The sequence below is a fragment of the Carya illinoinensis genome, chromosome 14, assembly GCF_018687715.1.
Source record: "Carya illinoinensis cultivar Pawnee chromosome 14, C.illinoinensisPawnee_v1, whole genome shotgun sequence".
In the NCBI taxonomy this organism is placed as follows: Eukaryota; Viridiplantae; Streptophyta; class Magnoliopsida; order Fagales; family Juglandaceae; genus Carya; species Carya illinoinensis.
Genome location: NC_056765.1, coordinates 26461959 through 26484900, shown reverse-complemented (window position 1 = coordinate 26484900; position 22942 = coordinate 26461959). Strand labels below are relative to the sequence as shown.

At 34.0% G+C, this 22942-nt stretch overlaps 3 protein-coding genes and 1 non-coding gene across 4 annotated transcripts; 2 read left to right on the top strand and 2 right to left on the bottom strand.

Annotated features, from left to right (window-relative positions):
• Positions 1–1824: 1824 nt before the first annotated feature.
• Positions 1825–10034, bottom strand: LOC122294233 (protein TIC 100). The gene is made up of 11 exons (XM_043102814.1): positions 9300–10034; positions 8194–8265; positions 7170–7259; positions 6875–7048; positions 6124–6214; positions 5722–5784; positions 5566–5632; positions 4888–4991; positions 4687–4813; positions 2809–3548; positions 1825–2371 (listed from the first exon to the last, which is right to left on the bottom strand). The coding sequence occupies exons 1-11, from the start codon at positions 9929–9931 to the stop codon at positions 1940–1942; spliced, it is 2592 nt and encodes an 863-aa protein (XP_042958748.1). The 5' UTR covers positions 9932–10034; the 3' UTR covers positions 1825–1939.
• Positions 10035–12851: 2817 nt separating this feature from the next.
• LOC122294982 lies at positions 12852–14287 on the top strand. The gene is made up of 4 exons (XM_043103976.1): positions 12852–13026; positions 13342–13599; positions 13708–13782; positions 13990–14287. The coding sequence occupies exons 1-4, from the start codon at positions 12968–12970 to the stop codon at positions 14048–14050; spliced, it is 453 nt and encodes a 150-aa protein (XP_042959910.1). The 5' UTR covers positions 12852–12967; the 3' UTR covers positions 14051–14287.
• A 1821-nt stretch (positions 14288–16108) lies between these two features.
• Positions 16109–16831, bottom strand: LOC122294804 (putative phytosulfokines 6). The gene is made up of 3 exons (XM_043103777.1): positions 16643–16831; positions 16474–16553; positions 16109–16380 (listed from the first exon to the last, which is right to left on the bottom strand). Exons 1-3 carry the CDS (start codon positions 16737–16739, stop codon positions 16270–16272), a joined length of 288 nt encoding a protein of 95 aa, XP_042959711.1. The 5' UTR covers positions 16740–16831; the 3' UTR covers positions 16109–16269.
• A 5408-nt stretch (positions 16832–22239) lies between these two features.
• On the top strand, positions 22240–22320 carry TRNAL-AAG. The gene has a single exon. It is a non-coding gene; the product is annotated as a tRNA-Leu (tRNA).
• Positions 22321–22942: the final 622 nt, after the last annotated feature.

Here is a 22942-nt window from a genome sequence, read left to right as displayed (position 1 = left end):
CTCTCTCTCTCTCTCTCTCTCTCTCTCAACTAATGCAAACATTCGAGCATACAGTCTTATCTATTTGGTGAATATTCAACTATTGTGTGCAACCCCACCCCATTAATGCTTAGCCACATTTCCAAAATTTTACGAATCAATAAATTGTTTTGTTTTCAATAAGAATCATTAGGTGTTTCTAAAATATAGATGATGTGATACTCTCGTCTTATACAGAAACATATAATACCATTAAAGTGACTTATATAAATACTGAGATGATATCTTATAATTATACAGAAGAATCACGTATCTGTATTTAAAAATTATTTAATAAATACTCTATATTTACGTGCTGCTATCACGTCTTAACAATTTTACTATTAAGCACTAAGTTCACCAAATCTATAGCATCTAGAGGACAGGTGAGATTGAGCATTTGTGTAAGAGCTTTGCTGTTAACATGATGCTTGAGATTTTAAGAATTCATTTGGTGATGGGCTAAAACACCGAAGGTTTACTTAAATCAGTGACCATGAGGCTAAGACACCTAGTGCAATAAAGTATGTTTAATTGGGTTCCTTGCATTACAATCATTTGTGTTTTTTGATGTTGTCATCAATAGGATAGTACCAGCAGCAACTCACTTAAATATTAAAGGAAAAAGTATGTAACTTGTAGTCTTTTGTCAAGAAAATTCTACATATCATACTATCATTCCACTTGCATCTAACTAAGTAAGATGTGATATATTTATTACTATTAAATGATCATTTATTATATACTTTTTTATAATCAAATGATGATAAATATGCCACATCATATTAATAGAATACAAGTGAAATGATGATATGATGCATAACATTACTCTACCTACCAATAGTTTGATATATGATTTCAAATGAAATGAATAACAAACGTTTATGTTGGTTTTATTTTGTCCTTCGACTGATATCGTACACTTGTTTGTGCACAAAATGAAATAACAATGCTAGTTTTTTTTTTGTTTTTTTGAAAGAGAGATTCCGGCTTAGATTGAACTGAAATCATCCAACAGCCTCTCCATCGACGTCTCCCCAGCTTTCCTCAACAAATTCCACCTACTTTGCACAAGTCCGTGCAGTCGACAAAGCGTGAAAATCTCACGTCCCGCCACCACAAAACATATTAGTTTTCACTCAGTTTGGATACAAAACTTATCTCAACTCATATAATCATTACAATTTTCTCAAATTTTTTCACAAAAAATAATAAATAATTCAACTTTTTCAAATTTCAAAACAACAATAATATTACAAAATACTATTATAACAATATTTTATTCAACATTCAACTTCTATTTCAACTCATCATTTTAACTCACTATCCAAATTGTACCCGTCTTTAGCTTGAACATGAAACTGAACCAACATTCTACTCATTTTTTTTTTTTTTTAATTTTTTTCTTTCTTGCAAGGTTGGTGGTTGGTTTGAGTTGTTTTCTGAGTCCACCTCCTTTGTATTCTGTTTAAAATACAAGCACATAACCATGTACCTTGCTAAAAAGAAAGTTGCTATTTATTAGGTTTGTCCTGCTGGAACCAAAGCCTAATTAGGAAAGGCATTGTGATTGCACCTAATGTTCCATAAAAAACAAAATTGGAGACTTTAAAAAAAATATATCGAAAAAATTCTTATTCGTACTATGGTCACCAATCATCAATCATGCATGCACTCTATATTAACTCCAATTATGTTTTGATGTTATGATGCCCTTAAGTAGCTGCCGTTCAAGGGATTTGAAAGGAAACAGAAAGCAGAACTCCTCAAGGCACAGACAGCATGTCTTTAAATGGCGCACAAAAGTAACATATGAATCCAAAGGGTTTTCATTTTCTGGTTTTCGTTACTCGCCTTAAACCAGGAAAGGCTGAACTAAAGTATTCAATAAAAATTTGCCAAACTCGGCAATTGCAAAATTTTAAAGAGAAAGAGACATTGGCTCACCACATATTGTCTTCCTATACGGTTCCAAATAATGTTCAGGTGTGTGCAAAGACAATATACTGTCAAAATCCCTAACCGGTGCTTTATGCAGCCAACCATTGCTCATTCTTCTTGCCTCTGTAAGGCTTCTTTTGGATTTCACAGAGCCTGATGAACGTGATAGAATTTGAGATAGCGAATGCAGTTGAGACAATCTTACATTTGAGTGGCTTTGTACTTGGACTTTCCCACGATCCTCCACTACAGCTCTCAAGCGTCCTCTTGAGCCAAAAAATGGAGGAAAACTGACCGAGTTAACTGTTTCTGGGAGGCCACTGGGGGCCTCAACACCCAATGGAGAAGCTGCCATTAACCCTGTTCTACCCTTCTTCCATGCCAAGAATGATCGTTGTAGCATCAATGGCACCTGCAAAGGCAACAGGAAAATATTTTTTCTCCGAAACTGGAAAAAATTAGCTACAAACTCCCAAACAGATTCCTGCTTGAGCAATACACGAGATCTCCTAGAAAAGGGTACAAATATACAGGTCAACTAAAAGAGTTAATCAAATAATTAATTTTTTGATAAGATAGAAATTTTTTATTAATGATAAAAAAAAATGCATTATCCAAGTAACAGGGGGCCTATACGTCAGATATATCTAACTAAAGAAAGTAAACAAATCAAGCAAATTTGTGAAATAATAATTTCATGAACAATATTTAATTGGATCACATTTTCCGAACAAAATACAGCAAAAAAGAAAAGGATATAAATTTCATGCTCCTTTTTTTACCAAGCCTAATCCTCACTATGAATAGAAGTATGATATAGAAGATAATACATGAGTATTTAGAACTCACCCCTGAAATAAGGCTACTAGAAGCAAATGACAGTGAAGATGTTGAAAATGGAGATTTTCCCGGTTTGTTTCCCTTCTGGTCATTCTTTGTTAGGTCCTTATCCGTACCAACAGACCCAAAACTTGAAGGTGCAACATCAACATCGTCCTCGTCTTCTTCTTCCTCTTCCACCTCTTCCTCCTGTTCCAACGCAGATCTCTCGTCTTGGTTGTTCAATGCAGAAGTATCCTCTTCATCCTGCAAATCCACTTCCACCTTCTTCTCCTCCTCTTTCTCTCTCATTTTCAACTCCTCATCCATGTCCTCGATGGCCTCTTCCAGACACAATTCAGCCTCTATTAGTTCAAGTTCTTTTTCTATCACCTTCATCTTCATCTCTGAAGCTTTCTTCTTCTCTTCAGCCCATTTCTCTACTTTATCATACCATGGCTTGAATGTATTTTCCAGAGCTAGGATGATACGCATCCATATGTTCTCTTTCTTCTCACTCACATCTCTTCCAAAAAACTCATCATAGCCTAGGGGTAGGAATTGAACCTTCTCCGGGTCAATATCTTCCCCATCTTTCAGAGGTGGCTGCCAAAATAAGCGAAGCCCATACTTCTCATCCTCGATATAATTTATTAGCCGTCCGGTTGGTGTGTGTAGTATGAGGGGATCTTCAGTATATATAAGCTTTGATGGATCTTTTGGATCAGGCTCTGGTTCCTTGTTGATGAGAACAAATTCCGGAAAATGATCTGATCAAGCAAACATAACTTATATCAAGAATAAATCACACCTTTTCCCTTTAAGTGGAAGGATGAAACAAAACAGAAATGTTTCTGAAACTTCCAAGTTTTTTTCAGTATTTCTGAAACTTCAGATGTAAGCAGCATCTGACTCATTAAAGCAGAATCAGTATGGTAAACTCGATGAGACAGAAGTATGAACACCAAAACAAAATTGATACCATATGAAACCATATACTCAAATATTGAGTATCTTATAATATTCATCTCTTCAATCATTTTCAAATTGCCCAACCGCTACATCATTTGTTTTCACCTGCCAAATCAACCTTCATTTTTTTTTTTTTTTTTTTTATTTATGATGGGAATCACCCCACAGCAAAGCCCTTAGGACTCGCCCATGGAACCTAAACCCCGGAGAGACTAGAACAGGAACCCACTGCCATGGCCTCCCACTTAAATCGCAGTTTAATCTCAAGGAATCAAACCTCTGACATGAGGCACATGCACACAAGTTCGCCCTTACCACTGGGCTCCCACGCTGTTTGTATAAACATTGAAGTTACCAGGTGAAGAAGGTAGTCCCAAGCCATTAATTCAGTTCTTTTTTTTTTTTTTTTAATTGGCACTGGGTGTTTGGAAAAAAGTCACGACTAATCCCTAGGGCGCATAGGCCCTCGACAAGGAGTTTCCTGCAAGTGCACCTTGGGTAATTCAAGGGAAAATCTTGAGTTCAATGATCCCTAAAAATTGTTTGCAACCCAAAGTTCAAGCCTTTGACCTAGAGGGAGCATACCGCCAAGACCAAGGCTTTTACCACTTGAGCCAACCCCCACTTTTACTCTTAATAGAAAGAAAAGTGGAAATAATTGCTTTCATGCATGTATCAAGTAAATTCTTTAGAATTTGTTAACAAAGACAAATTACTCTCTTTTGTAAAACAAAATCTCTAATTTTCAACTCAGAACAATTTTTTTTTTATTTGAGTCTCCAGATAAGAGTTATAAGAGGAAATGCTGCCAGAGTGCATTTCTAGGCCTCTTTTCTTGATAAGGCAATTTCATTTCTCAGCCCAATATCTCAGCACAACCACACAAAAAAGAAATCCTTGAAAGGGGAGGGAGAGACAGAGAGAGAAAACTAATACCTTTGGACCACCAATGTTCAAGCTCAGCAGGCATAGGCAGTCTTAATGGTGCCTTGTAGAAGGAATTTAACCACATTTCTCTTTCCTTATCCACCTCACTTACATATCGTTCCCATAAATATGGGACCTGTGACCAAATTATATTTATTTCTAATCTCGTTGTATCATGGAAAAAAAGTTAAAAGAACAAATACGACTTACCTTATAGAACTGGTTAATGAAGCCTGGTGCCATCCAAACATCTTCTTCTTCATAGAAATAGGGATGTTGAGGATCACTATATGGTCCCCTCTCTTCCCTAACCACTACAGGGAAATATGAAATGTAAGTCATGAACAAAGTAGGCCAAACAATCACTACATGAATTCTGATGGAGAAGATCTCTGCATATGCAGAAATTATAATTGATATTAAACCTGTACCAAGAATCTTAATATTTAAAAATACACTTTCAATTTAAAACTGCATGACAAATCATAGTCAGGACCTACTGAATTATCCATGTTTAAATCCATGATAAATGGGATGTCCAAGCCGTCAATTAAAATGTCTTGGGAGAATAATTACCAAACATGGGAAAAGTGAGCTTTCTTGAAATGCTTTAGCCAATGACAACAAAAAAGAAACTCAAAATCCCCTCTTACACATAACTTGGTCCACCACATGTATGCACCTAACTATATTACTAAGATTACACATCAACCAATATGAAGATGATGAAACAAATAAATTCACCATCCCATATTTCATATGAGATTGCTTCGCCATCCAATTACCAAGAACTGAACTGACAAGTCACAGGTAGAAGATGCCAATGCAGTACATTATGACATTACATTTAAGAACAAATAGGATTAAACTAGTTTCAAAAAGACATACTTCCATCAGGCTTGTTAACAAACATCCGAGCCTTAGCAGCCGCTACTTCTGCTATACCTGAATGCACCTGAAAAGAACATAATGCAAGAAACATTTTCTTCAACAGAGGGAAGACATTATGAATGATTCATTGAACCATGAAAAAACATATGATACCGCACAAGTATCTTCATCACAACCAGTAGAATCCGCCAACAGCTCTCCAAAGTAGAACCTACCCTGTAAACATTCAACACAAGTATTTGTTAAATTCACTAACCACATAACAGTTTCAATATTGAATTAATTGAGAGAATTGGATTGTATAAAACATGGTACTTCTACTTAATTTAAGGACTATGCATATCTTGACCTATCAACCCTCTTGTTGAATGTTGATAAGACCCTTTTCTGCATCTTTAGACCACCTACTATCTCACAAAAATGTATCAGAGATTCATTTTGCATCCTCAGTGGATTAAAGTTGATCCCTCCAAAGTTCACGAATTTTGTAAACATATAGTGAAATCAAATAAGTTCAGCCCTCAAAAAATGATGGCCTATTTTTCATCCACCTACATATATGGTACGCTCATTGACATCATAAACACCACATCCATGCATTCTGCCATGCTTCCACTGACCAGCATATCGGTATCGACCCTTCTCCCTGTGATATGAGTACAATTATCAATAGACCCATAAGATGCTTTCAACTAGAAAATTGAGCTTGTGGCTTCAATGCAAAAGACATGCTAAAGATTTAATGTCTGAGGATGATACAAAGAAAATCATACTAATCAACAAGCCTTTCTTCAGACAAGAGGAATGTTGTCCAAAGATTCAATCAAATTGGTATCTGCATTATGAATGATTAATTTCCTTGAACTAGACTCTAACTGGCACTTGAGGTTCAGATCAACATATGAACAATTCATTCGCCTTTGTATTACTCTTATACAGGTCAAGTTACCATCGTCATTACCTACAAATTGAAGCATAAGGAAATTGCCTCACCGATAACACCTACTAAATGCTCAAAGCATAATAAAGTGCTGCACCAACTACAAACTTAGATGCCAATCTAGTAAGCTTCTTATGCACGAAGTCAACATATGAATGCAGTGGCTTCCTACTTAAGTAAAAGTCAATAGTTAAAATTTTTTTGATTGGTAAAGCCAATAATTAAAATATCAAGACACCAGTGATTAGTGAGTGTTGATATTCAAAGAAAGTACAATATGGTGGATAAAAATCAAACTACACAGAGAGCATAGAATCATTATGATTAATCTTGAGAAAGAAACAGAGAGGTCAGAAGTAAACTTACGGTTTCCTCCCAAATTCTTGGATCCACTCATCCCTTTCATAAAATGGTACTTCATACACCCCGTCAGCAAGACGAATGCTATCTTCGATATCCATCTCCAGCCATTCTCTGTCCTCTGGGGTCATATAATCCCTTGCTATTATTTTCCCTTCAGCACGCATCTTTGCTTCAAGCCTAGAAATATGGTTAACAAGCAACTTACGATATTTAAAACATGAAATTTCGGTCCTAAATGCTGAGAGATGAACCATATGGTATGACCCTATTGGCACATATTGAGGAATCATAAACATACTTGGAGCCTGGCACAGGTTCTATATCGGGTATGTCAACTTCAATAACCCCATGGCCCTCCATGTGGTTTTGAAGCCATTCACCTTCATACCTGTCACAAGGATTGGGATCGTAAGAAATCTAAGTACATTGTAAGCTGAAAAAAGAATATTCTAATGAGCTGATACACCCACAAGAGGAAAAAAGGGATAATAGTTCCACAAGAGGAAAAAAGGGATAATAGTTCAAGCAGTATCAGAACCCTAGTTAAAGCAGCCAGGAAGTAGGTAACATAGCACAATCAAGGAGTATTGCACAGTCAGGTCAATATAAAGCCCTCTAAATTCTGAAAGCGGCATAGCTTGAGCAAATACATGAACGATATTTGCAGAACCAACTAATCTTGCTTGAACCAATGCCCTCAAAACTATATAGTCCTAATACTGCAGAACGTCTTTCCACCACTATTTAAAATTTGTGTAAAGAGCCTCAAATACAAAAGTATTCCTTCTCAATTCTTGACTTTGGGAGAAGCCTTTTCATCTTATTATAAATGAAACTTTCTTATTGGCATTTACATTGCTAATTTTACAAACAAGATTACTTATTTATGGTAGATCTATGCCTGTGGAGATTTGAGGCAAACATAAGTAATATTCAAGTGTTTTGAATTTCTTAATATCAGTGTATTCTTATCAAATGAAACCATTATTATAAAAAAAATAGCTTGCCTTGGGTTCTCAACTTCAATATCACATGCCATGTAGCTATGTGAAACACTGGCGTGGTATCCTCTTCAATGGCATTATGTACTGATTTTATTACATCAATGTTTCTTTCTTATTATTCTGATTTTGCTCGAACTTCATTATATAATTCGGCAATTCTGCAACTTGTTATCGTATTGCAGGGTCCTATTGGTGAAAGTGTGAACATTTAGATCCCAGCGGACTGATCACTAAATAGATTCCTGATAAGATCATGTCCGACTTATCCAAAAACAAAAAGATCATGTCCAAAACCACTCTCATGAAGAACAAACATACCTGACAAGCCCCTGTTCAGCAACAAATACACCTTTACCATGTGCCAAGTCATCCCAAACCGTGCCTTCATACCTTCAAAAGAATAGCATTTTGATATAATCAGCAACATAAAAAGCTGAAGCTGGGCAAGCGTCAACATAACAACAACAACTCCTGTAAGGTACAAGGAGAAACAGTCATCTAAACAACAAGGTTAGCAATATGAGAAGAAAACATATCATACAGACTTCATAAAACCACCAATATACCATGATGAATTTAACAAAAAAAAAGAAAAAGGTGGAAAGACAACAAAATATGCCAGTGTTTCAAAGACATCCAAATCAACTGAGCAATCAGTTCAATTTTGCTAATGGCTGAAACTCAAAGCAAGGGGCAAGATGAACAGTCAAACACCAAAAGAACCACTATTTCTATACATTAATCATCATAAACTCAATAACACCAATAGTTAGGAAATCTTAAATTATTATCTTGTGATTAGCCTGTTGACAAATGCCAACGAGTTTAAGAACATACACTCTCACACAATCAGATGGGTTATGATAATTGAAGTTTGAGCAAGAAAGCCTTTTAATTTGAGAAAAAATAAAGCAAATTATAAAAGATGCAATAAGCTACGACAGACGCATAGAAATTTAATTTTGACCAACCACGGTTAAAAGGGGAAATGTCACAGAAGATCCAATGTCTTCGACATACAAAAGTGTAGCTAATTCAAATGGAATTACAACTATGAATACACGTTCTCCCACAAAAAAGCATTGTACAAAATGTTATCCAATAAAAGATCCCACTCCTGCAATGATTTTCTTACTGAAGAGGGCAAAATTTTAAGTGATCTTAGAGTTGTAACGACTAAACTCGTTACATGCACTAAGCAACAAATGATCGTACAACATAAGCCAAATTCGAAATTTAGAATTCTAAAACATACGAAAATCTATCTGCACGTCGAGAAAACGAAGAAATATAATGAATCCCATCTCATGAAATGTGACATAAACCACAGAAGACAAAGTAACCACACCCATCCAACAAAATTATATATATAGAGGTTCCAACGAAATTCCCAAGAACAAAGAAGAGAACACATAAGTACATACGAGCTGCCATCCTCGAAAATGTAGCTGACCCATTTGAGAAACTCCTCGATCCTATCCAACTCCTCGACTGCCGCCTTGGGGGTAGCTACGTCGTAGTTGTTGTCCGGTATGACCGGGTACGGCTTCCGATACGGCAAGTAAAATGGCGCAATAGGCGGGTCCCTCCCAGCTTTCACCTCCTCCCTCATGACATCCCAGTCATCCTCATCGGCCCAGACAGGGTCCCATCCGGGTTTGGTCATTGCCAGTGGAGCGTCCGCCCAGATCTCCTTCAGGTCCTCCTCCCTCCAGTTCTCCGGGTCTTTGGGGAAATCAAAGCGATCTTTCTCGTTCACCATTTCCCGGTCCTCCTCATCCAGCTGCTTCTTCAAATAATTGCTATCCAGAATCCGGTTTAACCGCTTTATGTTTGCCTCCGCGGTGTTCTCGGACGCGGGCCGTTCGTCTCCTGGTCGGACATACGTGAGGGTTTCCTCATCCGAGTAGTCCGTGAAGTAGGACGAATCGTCCGTGTACGACTCGGACTCGTCCGAGTCTTCCTCGGAGATAACTTGGTCTTCTCCCGCTGGGTTTTTCTCTTCTTCATCTTTTTGTTCTAACTCAGTGGGTCTAGTCGAGTCTTCGCCTGCCATTGTGGCCTGTGAGCTAGTGTGAGGAGCAGAAGAAGAAGATAAGGTGGGAAGGAGGAAGTGAGCAGTGATAATTTCGAAGGAAGTAGAAGACTCCTTGACTCCAAGGGTTTTGCGTGGGCTTACTGGGCCGGGCGGTTAAGAGAAACTAAAAATTTCAAGCCTCGTCCAAGAATTTGTTAAAAAATATATTCTATTTAAAAAAAATATTAAAAATTTATTTTTTATTAATAAAAATTATTTATTTATTTAAAATTTCCACCTAACATTAATCTATTAGCTAATATTGTTTTTATCCAACTGTGATTTTTTTGAAGGTATTTTCAGAATTTCCATTTTAGAAATTTAATAAAAGTACTTTTAGATATCGATTTTTGATAAAATAATATGATTTGTAGAAGATATATTAAGACAGAGTAAATTAGGGGGTGAAAATAAATCTTATGTGATATAATTTAATTTAGAAAATTAATTTTAAAATTTAAATTTTATAAATTAAATCTTATCATTTAATTGATGTAAATAATATATTTTATACACAGATTTAAAAGTAGAATAATTCTCTGAACTAGACTTAAAAAGTAAGAAATAAAAGGGAAACGTTTCTCTTGAATATTTTAAATTTCTAAACAAGGTCGAGTACATTGGTTTTTTTATATTTAATTTCTCCTAATAAAATTCAAAAAAAAAAAAAACATTGAAAAATCCAAACAACGCGGCAAAGGGGAAAACTCTGTCCAATAAAGTTACTATATTTTTTTTTTTTTTGAAACAAAAAACAATTTCTGTCCTATTCGTTTGTTTTTTTATTTTTCAGTTATTTGTGATAGATAATTTTATGAATAATACTACGTAAAATCGTGGAATATATAAGCATTATGTAATTATTTTAAAAAATAGTAGAGTCTACTATATTCTACTATTAAAAGTATTAAGAATATAATACAAATAATTAATTTTATATTTTTCATCAAGTTAAACTTTTTGGACAAGTGATGATTTTACGTTATACCAAAACAGAGGTCTTGAGTTCAAATCTTAATTCTACATTTAATCAATTAATTCTATTTAATTAAATATTCGATGTGTTGAGCCATCTATTGAATGAGAGTTTAGCCCACACGTGAGAGAAAGTGTTAAAATATAAAATAAATAATAAAATATATCTCTTTCCATCAGTTTAAACTTTTGGAACAAATTATGATTACACATAATATCAGAACAAAAGTCTTGAGTTCAAACTTTAATTCTACACTCTATTCTATTCTATTAAATATTTCACGTATTTAGTCATCAATTAAATTAGAGCTTGACCCACACAGGAGTGTTAAGAATATAATAATAGGACTTTGACCCATCTATACCCATATATATATATATATATATACACTAGTAGTTGGGCATCTCCCAGCATATAGAAATATTATTTAAGAATTAATATTGTTTTTATTAAGGAAACTTTTTTGATTAATAATGTAATGTTTTTAGATAAAAAAAAATATAATTTTTAACATCAAATAGTAAGATAGACTTAAATCGATTTTAAAGTGTTTAGAATTAAAATCTTATTATTTATTATTATATGTGCTTGTGGGTATGGTTGGAAACAACAAATACGTGAATAAAAAAAAAAAAAAAAAAAAAAAAAAAACCTTGAACCAAAACTGTGCAGCATAGGAGAGAAATTGTTAACAATAAATTAACATGCACAACACGTTTTTTAGTTTAATAAAGCAATTATTTTAAAAAAATGATATAATTTTTATAAATAAATAAAATATTAAGTTTTTATAAGATATTATTATTTGATTTTAATGTTTCATAATGAATTTAAATTGATAAATAAATATGTATTCGTAAATGTAGTTGGTAAATAAATTTAAACTTAATTATTTTATATTTTTCTTTATTTATATAAGGAATGAATAGAAATTTTAAATCATATATATAAATTTATATATAAATTATAATTTATATAAAATATCATATATATATATATATATATCTAATATCATCCTAAATAAATGATCATCAATGCATGAGTTCCAAGATCGATACATGCTGAATGAACTTTGATAACTATAAATTTATTCATAAGTGATTAGGGGGAGATATTAAAAATATAAGAACTTTTAAAAAAAGAGAGAGCCACTTTAATTTATTTATACAACTAACAGTGTTAATTTTAACAGAAAAGCAACAAAAACCATTAAACTAACAAAATTCCGTCACTATAAGAAAAATAAATTTTTGTGATTAATTTATTGCAACAAAAATACTATTTGCAACCAATTTATATAGCCACTTTATATATATAAAGATATATATATCATATCTCGAAATTCTATACCCATATATTTGATGAATAATGATATTCTTACCACTTGTTGACAATCAGTTCACAACTTTGAGTTTTAAAAAAAATTTAAAAAATTAATAAAAAATTATGTAAATTTATTTTATAATTTTGTAAAATAAAATATTACTTAACCTCCTCATTATTATTTTTAAAGTCACTATTAGAGTATTTTATGTATTTTTATTTATTTATTTTACTTAGTAGTAATTAAAGAAGTGAGTCCTAATAAAATTATATATATTTTTAAAATTTTTTAATGATTAAAAATGTTTAAAAAATATGTAAAATATATTAATAATAAAAAACAATTTTATTAATTTTATTAATGACAAGGTGATAAAATTATGTTACCTTAGTTGCAAAGCGGTTGTCTACGAGTTGGAAGGGTATCATACCCATATTTGATTCAAAAAAAATACCCGTATATTAGTTTCTTGCTCCCTAAGTAATCGGAATCAGGGTCTTTTTATCTTTTCTTTTTCCTAATTGCGACCCTCTTCGCTACCTTAATTGCATATAATTAGGAAAGCACGTAATTTCCTAGTTAACAAAGGAAACCAACTCCTACTTTTACTTGGAAACCACGTTTGATCGATTCTTATATAAGGATAGCAGTACTCTTCTTCTTCGTGTATTTTCTGCAAATCAAAGTCCCGTTCGAAAGAAGTTAGCCTGCCGCAATGGAATGGTGCAGTCACTGTCAAAGAAGCTGCGTCGAAGTATGCATGTTTGGCTTCATGTAAGTAGCAGTATTCTCGTTGCCGCTTCTCAATCGGTGGCCTGTTTCATAGAAAGTTTTAAGATGTATTTTCTCGTGATCCAGACCAAGACGAGTACTTTTCGATGTCCGCCATTAATGATCTTAAACCTGTTCTAGAATCTTTTCGTTTATATTTTCATTCCATCAAGACTAAAGAGAAGTTTGTTGTGAAAGTTTTATTATAATAATCCACCAAAAACATTCCTGATTGTTTTCTGAAGTTCGAGTATTTGGTTGTGTTTTCAACTCCTTTTGATATTCTCATGACTCAAGGCTGTTATGTATGTTTTGCAGTTCCTGTCCTACATGTGGAAAGGTTCTTGCTGAAGTTGGTGTTCGGAAAAGTTCTTACTTGATTAAAGCCAGACAGAAGAGAATGAAAAGAGTAAAGAAGGAGAAGGAGGAGGAGAAGAAGAAGAAGAAGAAGAAGCCTGCAGGTGCAACAGAACCAGACAGTTCTAGTTCTTCTTCGAGTCCCTCAACCCCTGAAAGCAAAGTTAATCCAATTGAGTGTTCCCAGAAAGCAACCGACAAGAACCCGATCATTCAAAGGTATTTCAGGTTTCTTTCACACTTTGCTTTCACAAAAAGGTCTTTGACTTTAGTTCTAAGACAGTACTACAGAAGACTAAAGTTGTTGTGTGTTTCATGTTCACAAAGGAAAAGCAATACCAGGATGATGTGGTGCAGCCACTGTCTCGAATTCTGCAGGACAGAAAGCTGTGGTGACGCCATGTAAGTACTCGATCGATGACCTCTTTATCTTATTCTTGTGAACTAAATTTATTTATTTTTTCATGTATTAGATATGGTTTTTCTCTCCTAGCAAAGTATTTTTGGGATCTTGATCTTCTTCTTCATCCTTATATATTTTTAATTTTTTGATACATTGTTTTCTTAGTACTTTGATCTGATGGATGAATTACTGTACGTATGTTGCAGATGCTGTTCTTTCTGTGGAAAGGTTTTAGAGTCAGTGATCCCCAGGAGAAATTCTTTCTAATTAATGTTGTCCTGCATGGCTAAGAGTTCTAGCTTATTAATGACTCTTTTGAGAATTGGTATTAGTTTGGACTTTGGAATGCTGGAAAGTCGATATTTTCACTTTTCTTTGTTTCATTTTAAATACAGTATGTGTAGGGATGGGGAAATCCCCACACCCAATAACTTTCATTCATTGCAATCAATGGAATTTTTGTTACCAACTTAGGTGGGCATTAATTACGTTCATCAAATTCAGTTCTACTTCAAAGATTTTGTGATTTATAAATTGAGAAAAGATATTTACAACTGTGAATTATATAATGACGCGTAATCGTTTTAAAAAAATGAATAAAATATGAGATTCACATAAAATAAATAAATTTTTAATAATAAATCTTTTTTTTTTTAAAACGATTATACGACGTTTACATACTTTATAATTATATGTAGAATTATTATTATAAATTCTTGTTTAGAGGCATGACTTGTAGTGAGATTCATTAGAGTAATGGATACAGTTCGATATAGTCTTAGTGTATGTAAACAAAAGAAATAAATCTCAATATTAAAAAATAAAAAGACACTTGATTTTTTTTTTATCATATCCAGATTTCTCTCACCTTTTTCGATACGAATCGATAGGAGTACACGGGATTTACACATTTTTAAACTATATAAATCATTTTCACATTCATTATAGTTATAAAAAAAATTAAAATAGTAAATATTTTTTATGCATAGTTGATATGAAATTAGTTTTTTCACGTAATATTATTTTTTGTAATATCGATAACTAAACTTGCAAATAGATTTTTCTATCTTAAAATATGGCAAAAGTATTTGCATTCAAATTAACTTCAATTATCAGAAAAAATATAAGACAAGCTGGCTACCACTTTTCAACAATTTGTACCATTGATTAAGATCAATGAAAAATGTGCTTCCACGTTAAAATATAAAAAAATAGATTTTAATTTTCCGAGGAGCTATAAACAATAGATAACTGTTTTGATGGACTTGGACTAAGGTAGGGTTAAGGGCTGGGCCCATTATTGGACTAAGTTGGTGGACTTGGACTTTGGGTTGCCTCATATATAGGACAAGAGAAGTCAGCAAACAAAAATCTTCGAAAAATTATACTCAATATTTATTTTTAGAGGAATCGTATGCATGTAAATGTTCTTTATTCAGATATGGACCACCCAACAGAGGTCGGGTCATAAGGGACTGATTTTACTATTAACCCCAATACTTAGTTTGAAATGGGCCCTATATATAATCCATTCAATTTTTTTAATAAAGACGATTGAGATCAAGCTCTTAATGTTACTTGAGAACTATAATTAATTCTTTTGGCCAACTGTATAGTGTGACCACAAGGACTATATATAGGGGTAGCATGCGATAAATCAAACTTCTTTAATCACAGCAATGATGAAAAACAATGAACATGAAAGAAAGATGAAAAAGTGAGTAGTTCAATGAGACATTGTGTATGGATTTTTTGGGAAACCATTAGTCATATATGATAAGAAGAATATTTTTCAACTGTTTATGATTAGTAATAGAGGGATTAAGAATATTTTTCAATTTGAGTCCCCCAAGACAAGGGGCTTCACTGATAGAATGCTACGGTTGTTCCGTCCTTGTAGAGCGGCAAAGGCTCCAAAATGAACTAACATTATGATATTATCTATACCAAAACAGTAGAACGATTTACCCCATCTTAACAATTTGTGCAATTTACATTTGGGGTTTCATGATTGGAAGAGAGTTGGGGGAGAGTAAATGCAGTTGAGGCCTGACTTCCCAACGGTTCATTTACTTGCTTTAAAGCATTATCCCCCATTCACCAACCAAGTTTTGGAAGTTTCTGCATGGCTTTCCTCGTCCCATTTCTTGGAACTTGGAACTACTTCTGGTAGCGGTTACATCCAGCTTTAATGAATCCTTATGCTTTCTCTTACTGCAAGTAAAGTTATTCTCTTTCCATTTCTTAAGAGTTTTTCTTTGTTAAATTAAGAGGCCAGAGACTGATCCTCCTCCCAACAATACCAAAAATGTCACATGTTAGAAAGAGATAAACACAGTTTGTAACATTGCATCATAGAGAAAATACAACCTCAATCCTACTCTATTGACTCTCTCATTGTTGTAGTCGAATATACATCACATTCTGAAACATTGAGAGAAGTGCTGTAAATAAAATTACAAGGAACTTCTATTTTCTTTGGAGTTTCAAGGCTTGTGGTGCTGGGTGTAGATGTAGTCCAGGTGAACCTCTGTAAATATCCTTCTCTGTAAGCATTCTTCATCCCCTTTATTGCAATCTTCCATCCCCATGAGCTCCTGGAAATCATTTCAAGACACAAAGAAAGTGTGAGCCATAGTTCAAATTTATTAGAGGAAAATGAGAAAAAGAAGAAGAAGGAGAATATATACATTCATGGATTCACTGCCTTGATCCAACTCTACAAGGGAACCTCCAGGAGTGATTTCGTTGAGCTTTACTTTTTCTTGTTCTGCAAAAGGGATCCAAACTTCAGTATTAGAATGCAGTTATTAACTGAAAGAAGAGTAAGAACAGAAGAAGACAGCAGCTATAGGTAACCTTGTCGGACTGGTATGGAACGGGCAGATATTTCTGAGTAAGAAATAACGAATAAAAGGAAGAGGAGAAGAGCATTAGAGTGCAAGTTTTGCTTCATGGTGGAGAGAGAGAGAGAGAGAGAGAGAGAGAGAGAGAGAGGAGAGCTAGAAGGTAGTAGATAGTTGGGAGTTTGGGTGGAGGTAAGAATGAGAGCTGATGTTGGATATATATAAAACATGCGGATCGAGAAAGCTAAACTCTGCAACTCACATCTCCTCAAAGGCATCTACATTACCTTAATGTGGGCCCAACCAAACCCAACCCAACCCACCATCTTCGTATTGTACTATACTCCATGCTTGTTGTGACAACAGCACTACTATGGATTCTCAAATATATGAATGTCTCTGAGAGAGAGAGAGATAGAGAGAGATATCAGTTTTAGTCATTGTCTGCCCTAGTGGACCATGAAAAATACCAAAGACCAAAAATCAATATAATGAGAGTGTCAATAAGTCAACCTTTTAGACATGCTGACAGCTGTTGCCCATTTTCACTTGTTTACCTTTCACTTTCCTTTTTACACTTGGATACTTCAACCATGGAAAGACAACATGGTAAAGCAAGCATGCCAGCACAACTATAGTGCAAAGTGCCGTGCTTGAAATTGCTTCCAACGTGCAAGAAACCTGTTTGAGTGGCTACACCACCCAATTTTAGTGGCACCAAAGCGCCTTTTTCAGTTTTTTATGCAGTATTGTTCAAATTCCATCTTAGTATAAGCTCAAAAGGATGAGGTTTACTTCAATATCATGTGCTAGACCAGACTATGAAACTTTGCCCATAGGTTATTCTATGGGAGAGCTTTGCATTGCTTCTTGATGTGGATGATCCAAGCAACTCATTGTTTTGGGAGAGAATATTTTTTATACCAATGGTGGAATGCCACTCAATTATAGACTTATATAGTTCATCGATGAGCGCATCTGTCCTATTTTGTTGAATATATAATTAGGATGGGTAATTTTTTAAACTGAAGTGGAGATCAACATGCTTATCTTTTGGGGGGATTTGAACCTCTGAGTTCTTGCTGGTGGAATAAACTAATTCAAAAGGCTCATTGTTGGGTTTGGATTCTGTAGATCGAGTATGTTATGTGCCTAAATTCTCTTGGAGCAATGATTTGGAATACCGAGATATTGTGTCTGCTACTCCCAGACAACATGTGGCTGGGAAACATGAGTTTTATCTTTTCTGCATGATTATAAGCCTGACTCTTGAGAAGAGTTCAGACCATGTTTATGTGATTGGAACTAGAACTGATAATCATCACATACATACATGCATGCATACATATAAATATATATATATATATAAACAAACATGGTTATGGATCCATATTAAAATGATCCAAAGTGGCAAAAGTTTGATGCTGTATCGTGACATGGATGCCAGGTAAGTCATATAAATATATATATATATAAACAAACATGTTTATGGATCCATATTAAAATGATCCAAAGTGGCAAAAGTTTGATGCTGTATCGTGACATGGATGCCAGGTAAGTCACATCATCTTGGTCATTTGTCTACTAGTTTCATAAAGATATAGGAACATTTTACAAAGTTCTTGAACTTGATGATATGATCTTCTAAGAGGTCAAAATATAAAGTACTAGACCTAAATTTCTTCTCATTGCTATATATATAGATATGTGTGTGTTTGTATATCCTCTCTGTGCATGCCAAATTAATAGCTTTTACTTCTTTTATCCATTTTTCCATTTCAGGGATGAACTTTTTCTCTTTGGAAGAAGCCCTGTTTCACCATGAACAATGTGCACCTCTTAATTATGCAACAAAGTAGTCTTCTTTAATTCGATTGATTAGATTTAGATTCGCTAACCTTTAACACCATAATTGAGCTCTATCTTCTGTTCCATGATCACTATTTTTTAAATTCTACCAATGTATTATAATTCCTTTTAGTTTTTCTTTTGAAATCTTTCCCCATTGCTCTCGCATGTTTTGTCGGACGTGCCGGCACATGACCAAACTCTGTTTTTTATTCTTGCATTATGCTTGTTTATTTTGTCGGACGTCTCCCTTGCTTGTTTGTATTCTCTCAAGTGAATTTTAAGAGAGTTGTAAAATTGTTTAAGCAGCTGTTTGTTATTTTTTTTTTTTAAATATACTACTACTGTATAACGCATGGAGCTAGCTGAGTGGAGCTTTGCTTGAAAGGAAATGCAGAACTCAAGTTGATCTCCAACTCCCTAGTACACAGACATTATTGCTTTAGACCTTTATCAGAATCACCCAAAAATACTACAGCAAGGAATATGCCCCAAAATACTCCATGCAATTGAAATCTGCAACAAAGATTTTGCATGAAAAACAAATATATGAAGTGCCCACTTTCTGTGACTCTTGGCGCTTTCCAAGGCTTCTCTCTCCCTCTCTCTCAAAAAATAATGGCCTTTCTTTTGCATTCCACTTTTATGTGCACTGTCCAAAGTAAAGCCATGCTGTAAACACCCTTTCCTTCTCCGTTTTATGGGCATGAAGATCTGAACTATTTACATCTTTGATACTTGGTTGTATTCTTTCGGATAAGAGTTTTAAGAGATTTGGAAGATTGTTTAAGCACATGTTTGTTTTGGTTTGATATTAACAACTGATCTGGACCGGCTCTACTGCAAAATGCATGCAAAGAGCATTATGCTAACTACATACATAGGAAACAAGAAGCTGGAATAGTGTTGTAAATAATTAGGGGAGGGCAGCGGGCCCCGTCCCTAGCCACCCTGCCCCACTCCGCTCGGACCTTGCCTGAGCAGGGAGTTGGCCCCGCATCTAGTCCCCAATGGGTGGGGGGGGGGGGGGGGGGGGGGGGGGGGCGGTACGGCCAAGTCCCCGTCCACATTTCCCCCGCCCCGTCCCTATCTGACTCTCTTTGCTCTTTCATCTCTCTCTCTCTCTCTCTCTCTCTCTCTCTCTTTGCGTCGTTGTCGCTGAGTCCATTTGTCTCTCTCCTACATCCTATAAGTATCCTGAAGACCCTAAAAGGCTAAATTAATTTTGAGTTTTACAATGGATTTTTCTTATTGGAATATGGAATATGAGATTCATGAATGAGTTTAGAGGATAGATTGTGATTTGTGTACTGTAAAGAGATTTGTGTGAATTTGTAATATAAATCTAGGGTTTCAATCAGAAATACTAAATTAATTTAGAGGTTTGGATTGAACCCCTAAATGATTTTATTGATCTAGGAGTCAAATCCAAACCCCTATATTTATTTAGGGATTTGACATTGAAACCCCAATGTGTTATGGGGTTTCAATATCTAAAAATATATAGGGTTTTAAATTAAAACCCTAAATTAGTTTATTATGGTAGGGGTTTCACTATTGAAACCTCAATATGTTTTAAGGTTTCAATATTGAAACCACTAAATTAAATTTGGAGTTTTAATTTTAAAACTCTAATATGTTTTGGGGTTTCAATTTTAAAATCTTTAAATTAAATTTGAGGTTTTAATAGTAGACGAGCTATCCTTTTAGCTTGTGGAGGATGAAGGTTCCAAGCATCCTCTTAAGTACTTGAAACCTCGATTTGATATTTCTTCTCGCCACATTGTAGCGAATGATATTATGTATAGAACTATTGAGAAACTAATTGAGGGGTCACTGAGTTTGTCTCACGATTGATACGCGGACATTGATCCAAAATTTTAATTATATGTCTTTGACAGTAACAATTAAATAAAAAAATTCTTAAATTTTTTTAAATTGTCAATCACAAGGGTAAGACTATTGGGAAGACCTTAGAGGCTATAATACATAAGTGGGGTTGGAGCGAGTTGTAATAGTAATAGTTGACAATGCCTCCTCTAACGAGATTGCTTTGGGATATCTTAACAATAAGCTTAAAGAGGACAGTAAGATAATCATGGGTGGTGAGTGTTTACATATAAGATGTGTTGCATATATTCTAAATTTTATTATGATCAACAGTTTGAAAGATGGGCATGATTCGGTTGCAAGCGTTAAAACTGTAGTGAGATTTGTAAGATCCTTACCTGCTAGACTTGATAAATTCATATTATAAGGGTTGCAAGTACTGAATGTATAAAGGAATTGTCATGTATTGATGTTCCGAAAGTAATAAGGGAGCTCTTCTGTTTGTTGTTTGGAGAGGAAATGCAAAACTCAAGTTCTTCAACTCCTCTAAGTACATAGACATTGCTTTAAATGTTTGTAGGACTGTTCACCCGACTAAAGTCATTATTGCTTTAGACCTTTGTCAAAATCACCCATAAATCCTACAGCAAGGAATATGCCCCAAAATGCTCCATGCAAGTGAAATCTGCACCAAAGATTTTGCATGAAAAACAAAAATATGAAGTGCCCACTTTCTCTTGGCGTTTTCCCAGGCTTCTCTGTCTGTGTCTGTGTCTCTAAAAATAATGGCCCTTCTTTTGCATTCCACTTTTATGTGCACTGTCCAAAGTAAAGCCATGCTGTTAACACCCTTTCTTTCTCCGTTTTATGGGGCATGAAGATCTGAACTATTTACATCTTTGGAAGTGATTCTAGTCAGCATTCCATTCCCTTTTCTCTTTTCTTTTTTCCTTTACTCTAATAAACATAATGTAAACTCTAAAGTCTAAACAGCGATCAATTAATTGCACGCCCGCGCTATGCTTCATGGGGAAGAAGTCCTTGAAATTCTTTCTTTCAGGAAATAAGAATCGAATGTTCTTTTGAAAATTGAATGGCCTTTTATGCAACAATTAAAAGAATAATAAAATTAAGGAACCAATGAGAGAGTAAAAAGTTGACCAAACTAGTTGGGATCAAGCTGCATGCTTTAATGATGATATAAACTCCAAATAAACTCCATCGGTGGTCTTTACACTTCAAAAAGGGAATAAAAAACTTCAAATTGATATGATCATCAATATTTTTTGTGAGTACAAAGATTTTTTTAGTTTATTAATGGTCAGTATTTTGAGGGTCATGATAAGATCAATATACAATGTTTATTTTGTTAATGACATGAGAAATGTTTTAGTTACAATGAGATATCATAAAAGTAAATTCACAAATTGATATGATACGTTAGATTGTAAATCTATTTTTATTATAAAGAAAATTTGGATCCTGTTTGGATACAAAAAGTGTTTCGTGTCATCTCATTTCATCATTATAAATTTGTTAAATTTCTACATAAAATATAATAAACAATTCAACCTTTTCAAATCTAAATAATATAAAATATTAAAAAATAATATTATAACAATATATTATTTAAATTTTAACTTTCATCTTATCTTAACTCACTATCAAATGGCACCTTAATGCATTTAAAGTAAATAGCCATAACATTTTAGTTTAAAATGAGAAAAAAAAAAAAAAAAGAAGAGAAATTCCATAAAACTAAAAATATTAAAATGATATTTTCCTTGGCCTAAATAAAAAATAAAAAATAAAGGAAATGAGAAGGGAAAATACCGTCTTTGGTCACCATTAACGGTGGATATGGAATTTGTGAACAGAATGTGATTTCAGTATGATTTAAATATAAAATGTTACGTAGCAGCTAACAAAAATGTTGAGATGGCCGAGTTGGTCTAAGGCGCCAGATTAAGGTTCTGGTCCGAAAGGGCGTGGGTTCAAATCCCACTCTCAACATTCTTTTTTTTTTTTTTTTTTTTCCCTCTAAATAGCATGTCTTTCACTAGCAACGCCACAGATCAATAAAATGAGACTTATTCGTTATTCCAACTACTAAAAAGATGGTGCTTTTATAAGTCACAAATCCAGAAATTCTTCCCACCAACAACAATCTCACATGATTAATGCTATTGTTAAGATACAATTTTAGGATACTCAAATCCTGCGCCTAAGAGTATAATCAGTCCGATACGAGAGATCGCAGATTGAGAATTTCAATCAACTTTTTTCCTAGACCAAGACCGGACCAATTATCTCTATAGACCGAATTGGACAGTTAGCTATTTGGTCTCGCCTAGTGTAAAATGGGTCAAATATACAAAAAGTCCAAAATATGTATTTTGACTATTTTCGGCCATCAATACAAAAAAGTTTACAATGTTTACACTTTTAAATGTTGACTATTTATTTTTAAGCACATTTTGTATTCGAAAATAGCCTAAAAAAAGTAGAGAAAGTTATCAAAATTATCTATATTCATCCATGAGAATTAGCAATCATCATAAAAATTTAAAAACAAACAAAATGAAAATAAAATTACATAATAGTGATAGGTTGTATGAAAATCATATAATTAACT

What these genes read in the sequence shown, in the direction of transcription:
- LOC122294233 (XM_043102814.1), bottom strand. Translation starts at nt 9,931, where the DNA reads ATGGCAGGCGAAGACTCGACTAGACCCACTGAGTTAGAACAAAAAGAT. An exon ending in GAACCTGTGCCAGGCTCCAA is followed by an intron (nt 7,049 to 7,169) that starts GTATGTTTATGA and finishes CCATATTTCTAG; the next exon opens with GCTTGAAGCAAAGATGCGTG. An exon ending in TGTTAACAAGCCTGATGGAA is followed by an intron (nt 4,992 to 5,565) that starts GTATGTCTTTTT and finishes ATTTCCCTGTAG; the next exon opens with TGGTTAGGGAAGAGAGGGGA.
- LOC122294982 (XM_043103976.1), top strand. Translation starts at nt 12,968, where the DNA reads ATGGAATGGTGCAGTCACTGTCAAAGAAGCTGCGTCGAAGTATGCATG. An exon ending in GTATGCATGTTTGGCTTCAT is followed by an intron (nt 13,027 to 13,341) that starts GTAAGTAGCAGT and finishes TATGTTTTGCAG; the next exon opens with TTCCTGTCCTACATGTGGAA. An exon ending in AAGAACCCGATCATTCAAAG is followed by an intron (nt 13,600 to 13,707) that starts GTATTTCAGGTT and finishes ATGTTCACAAAG; the next exon opens with GAAAAGCAATACCAGGATGA.
- LOC122294804 (XM_043103777.1), bottom strand. Translation starts at nt 16,739, where the DNA reads ATGAAGCAAAACTTGCACTCTAATGCTCTTCTCCTCTTCCTTTTATTC. An exon ending in TTCCATACCAGTCCGACAAG is followed by an intron (nt 16,554 to 16,642) that starts GTTACCTATAGC and finishes TCCCTTTTGCAG; the next exon opens with AACAAGAAAAAGTAAAGCTC. An exon ending in AAGGCAGTGAATCCATGAAT is followed by an intron (nt 16,381 to 16,473) that starts GTATATATTCTC and finishes AATGATTTCCAG; the next exon opens with GAGCTCATGGGGATGGAAGA.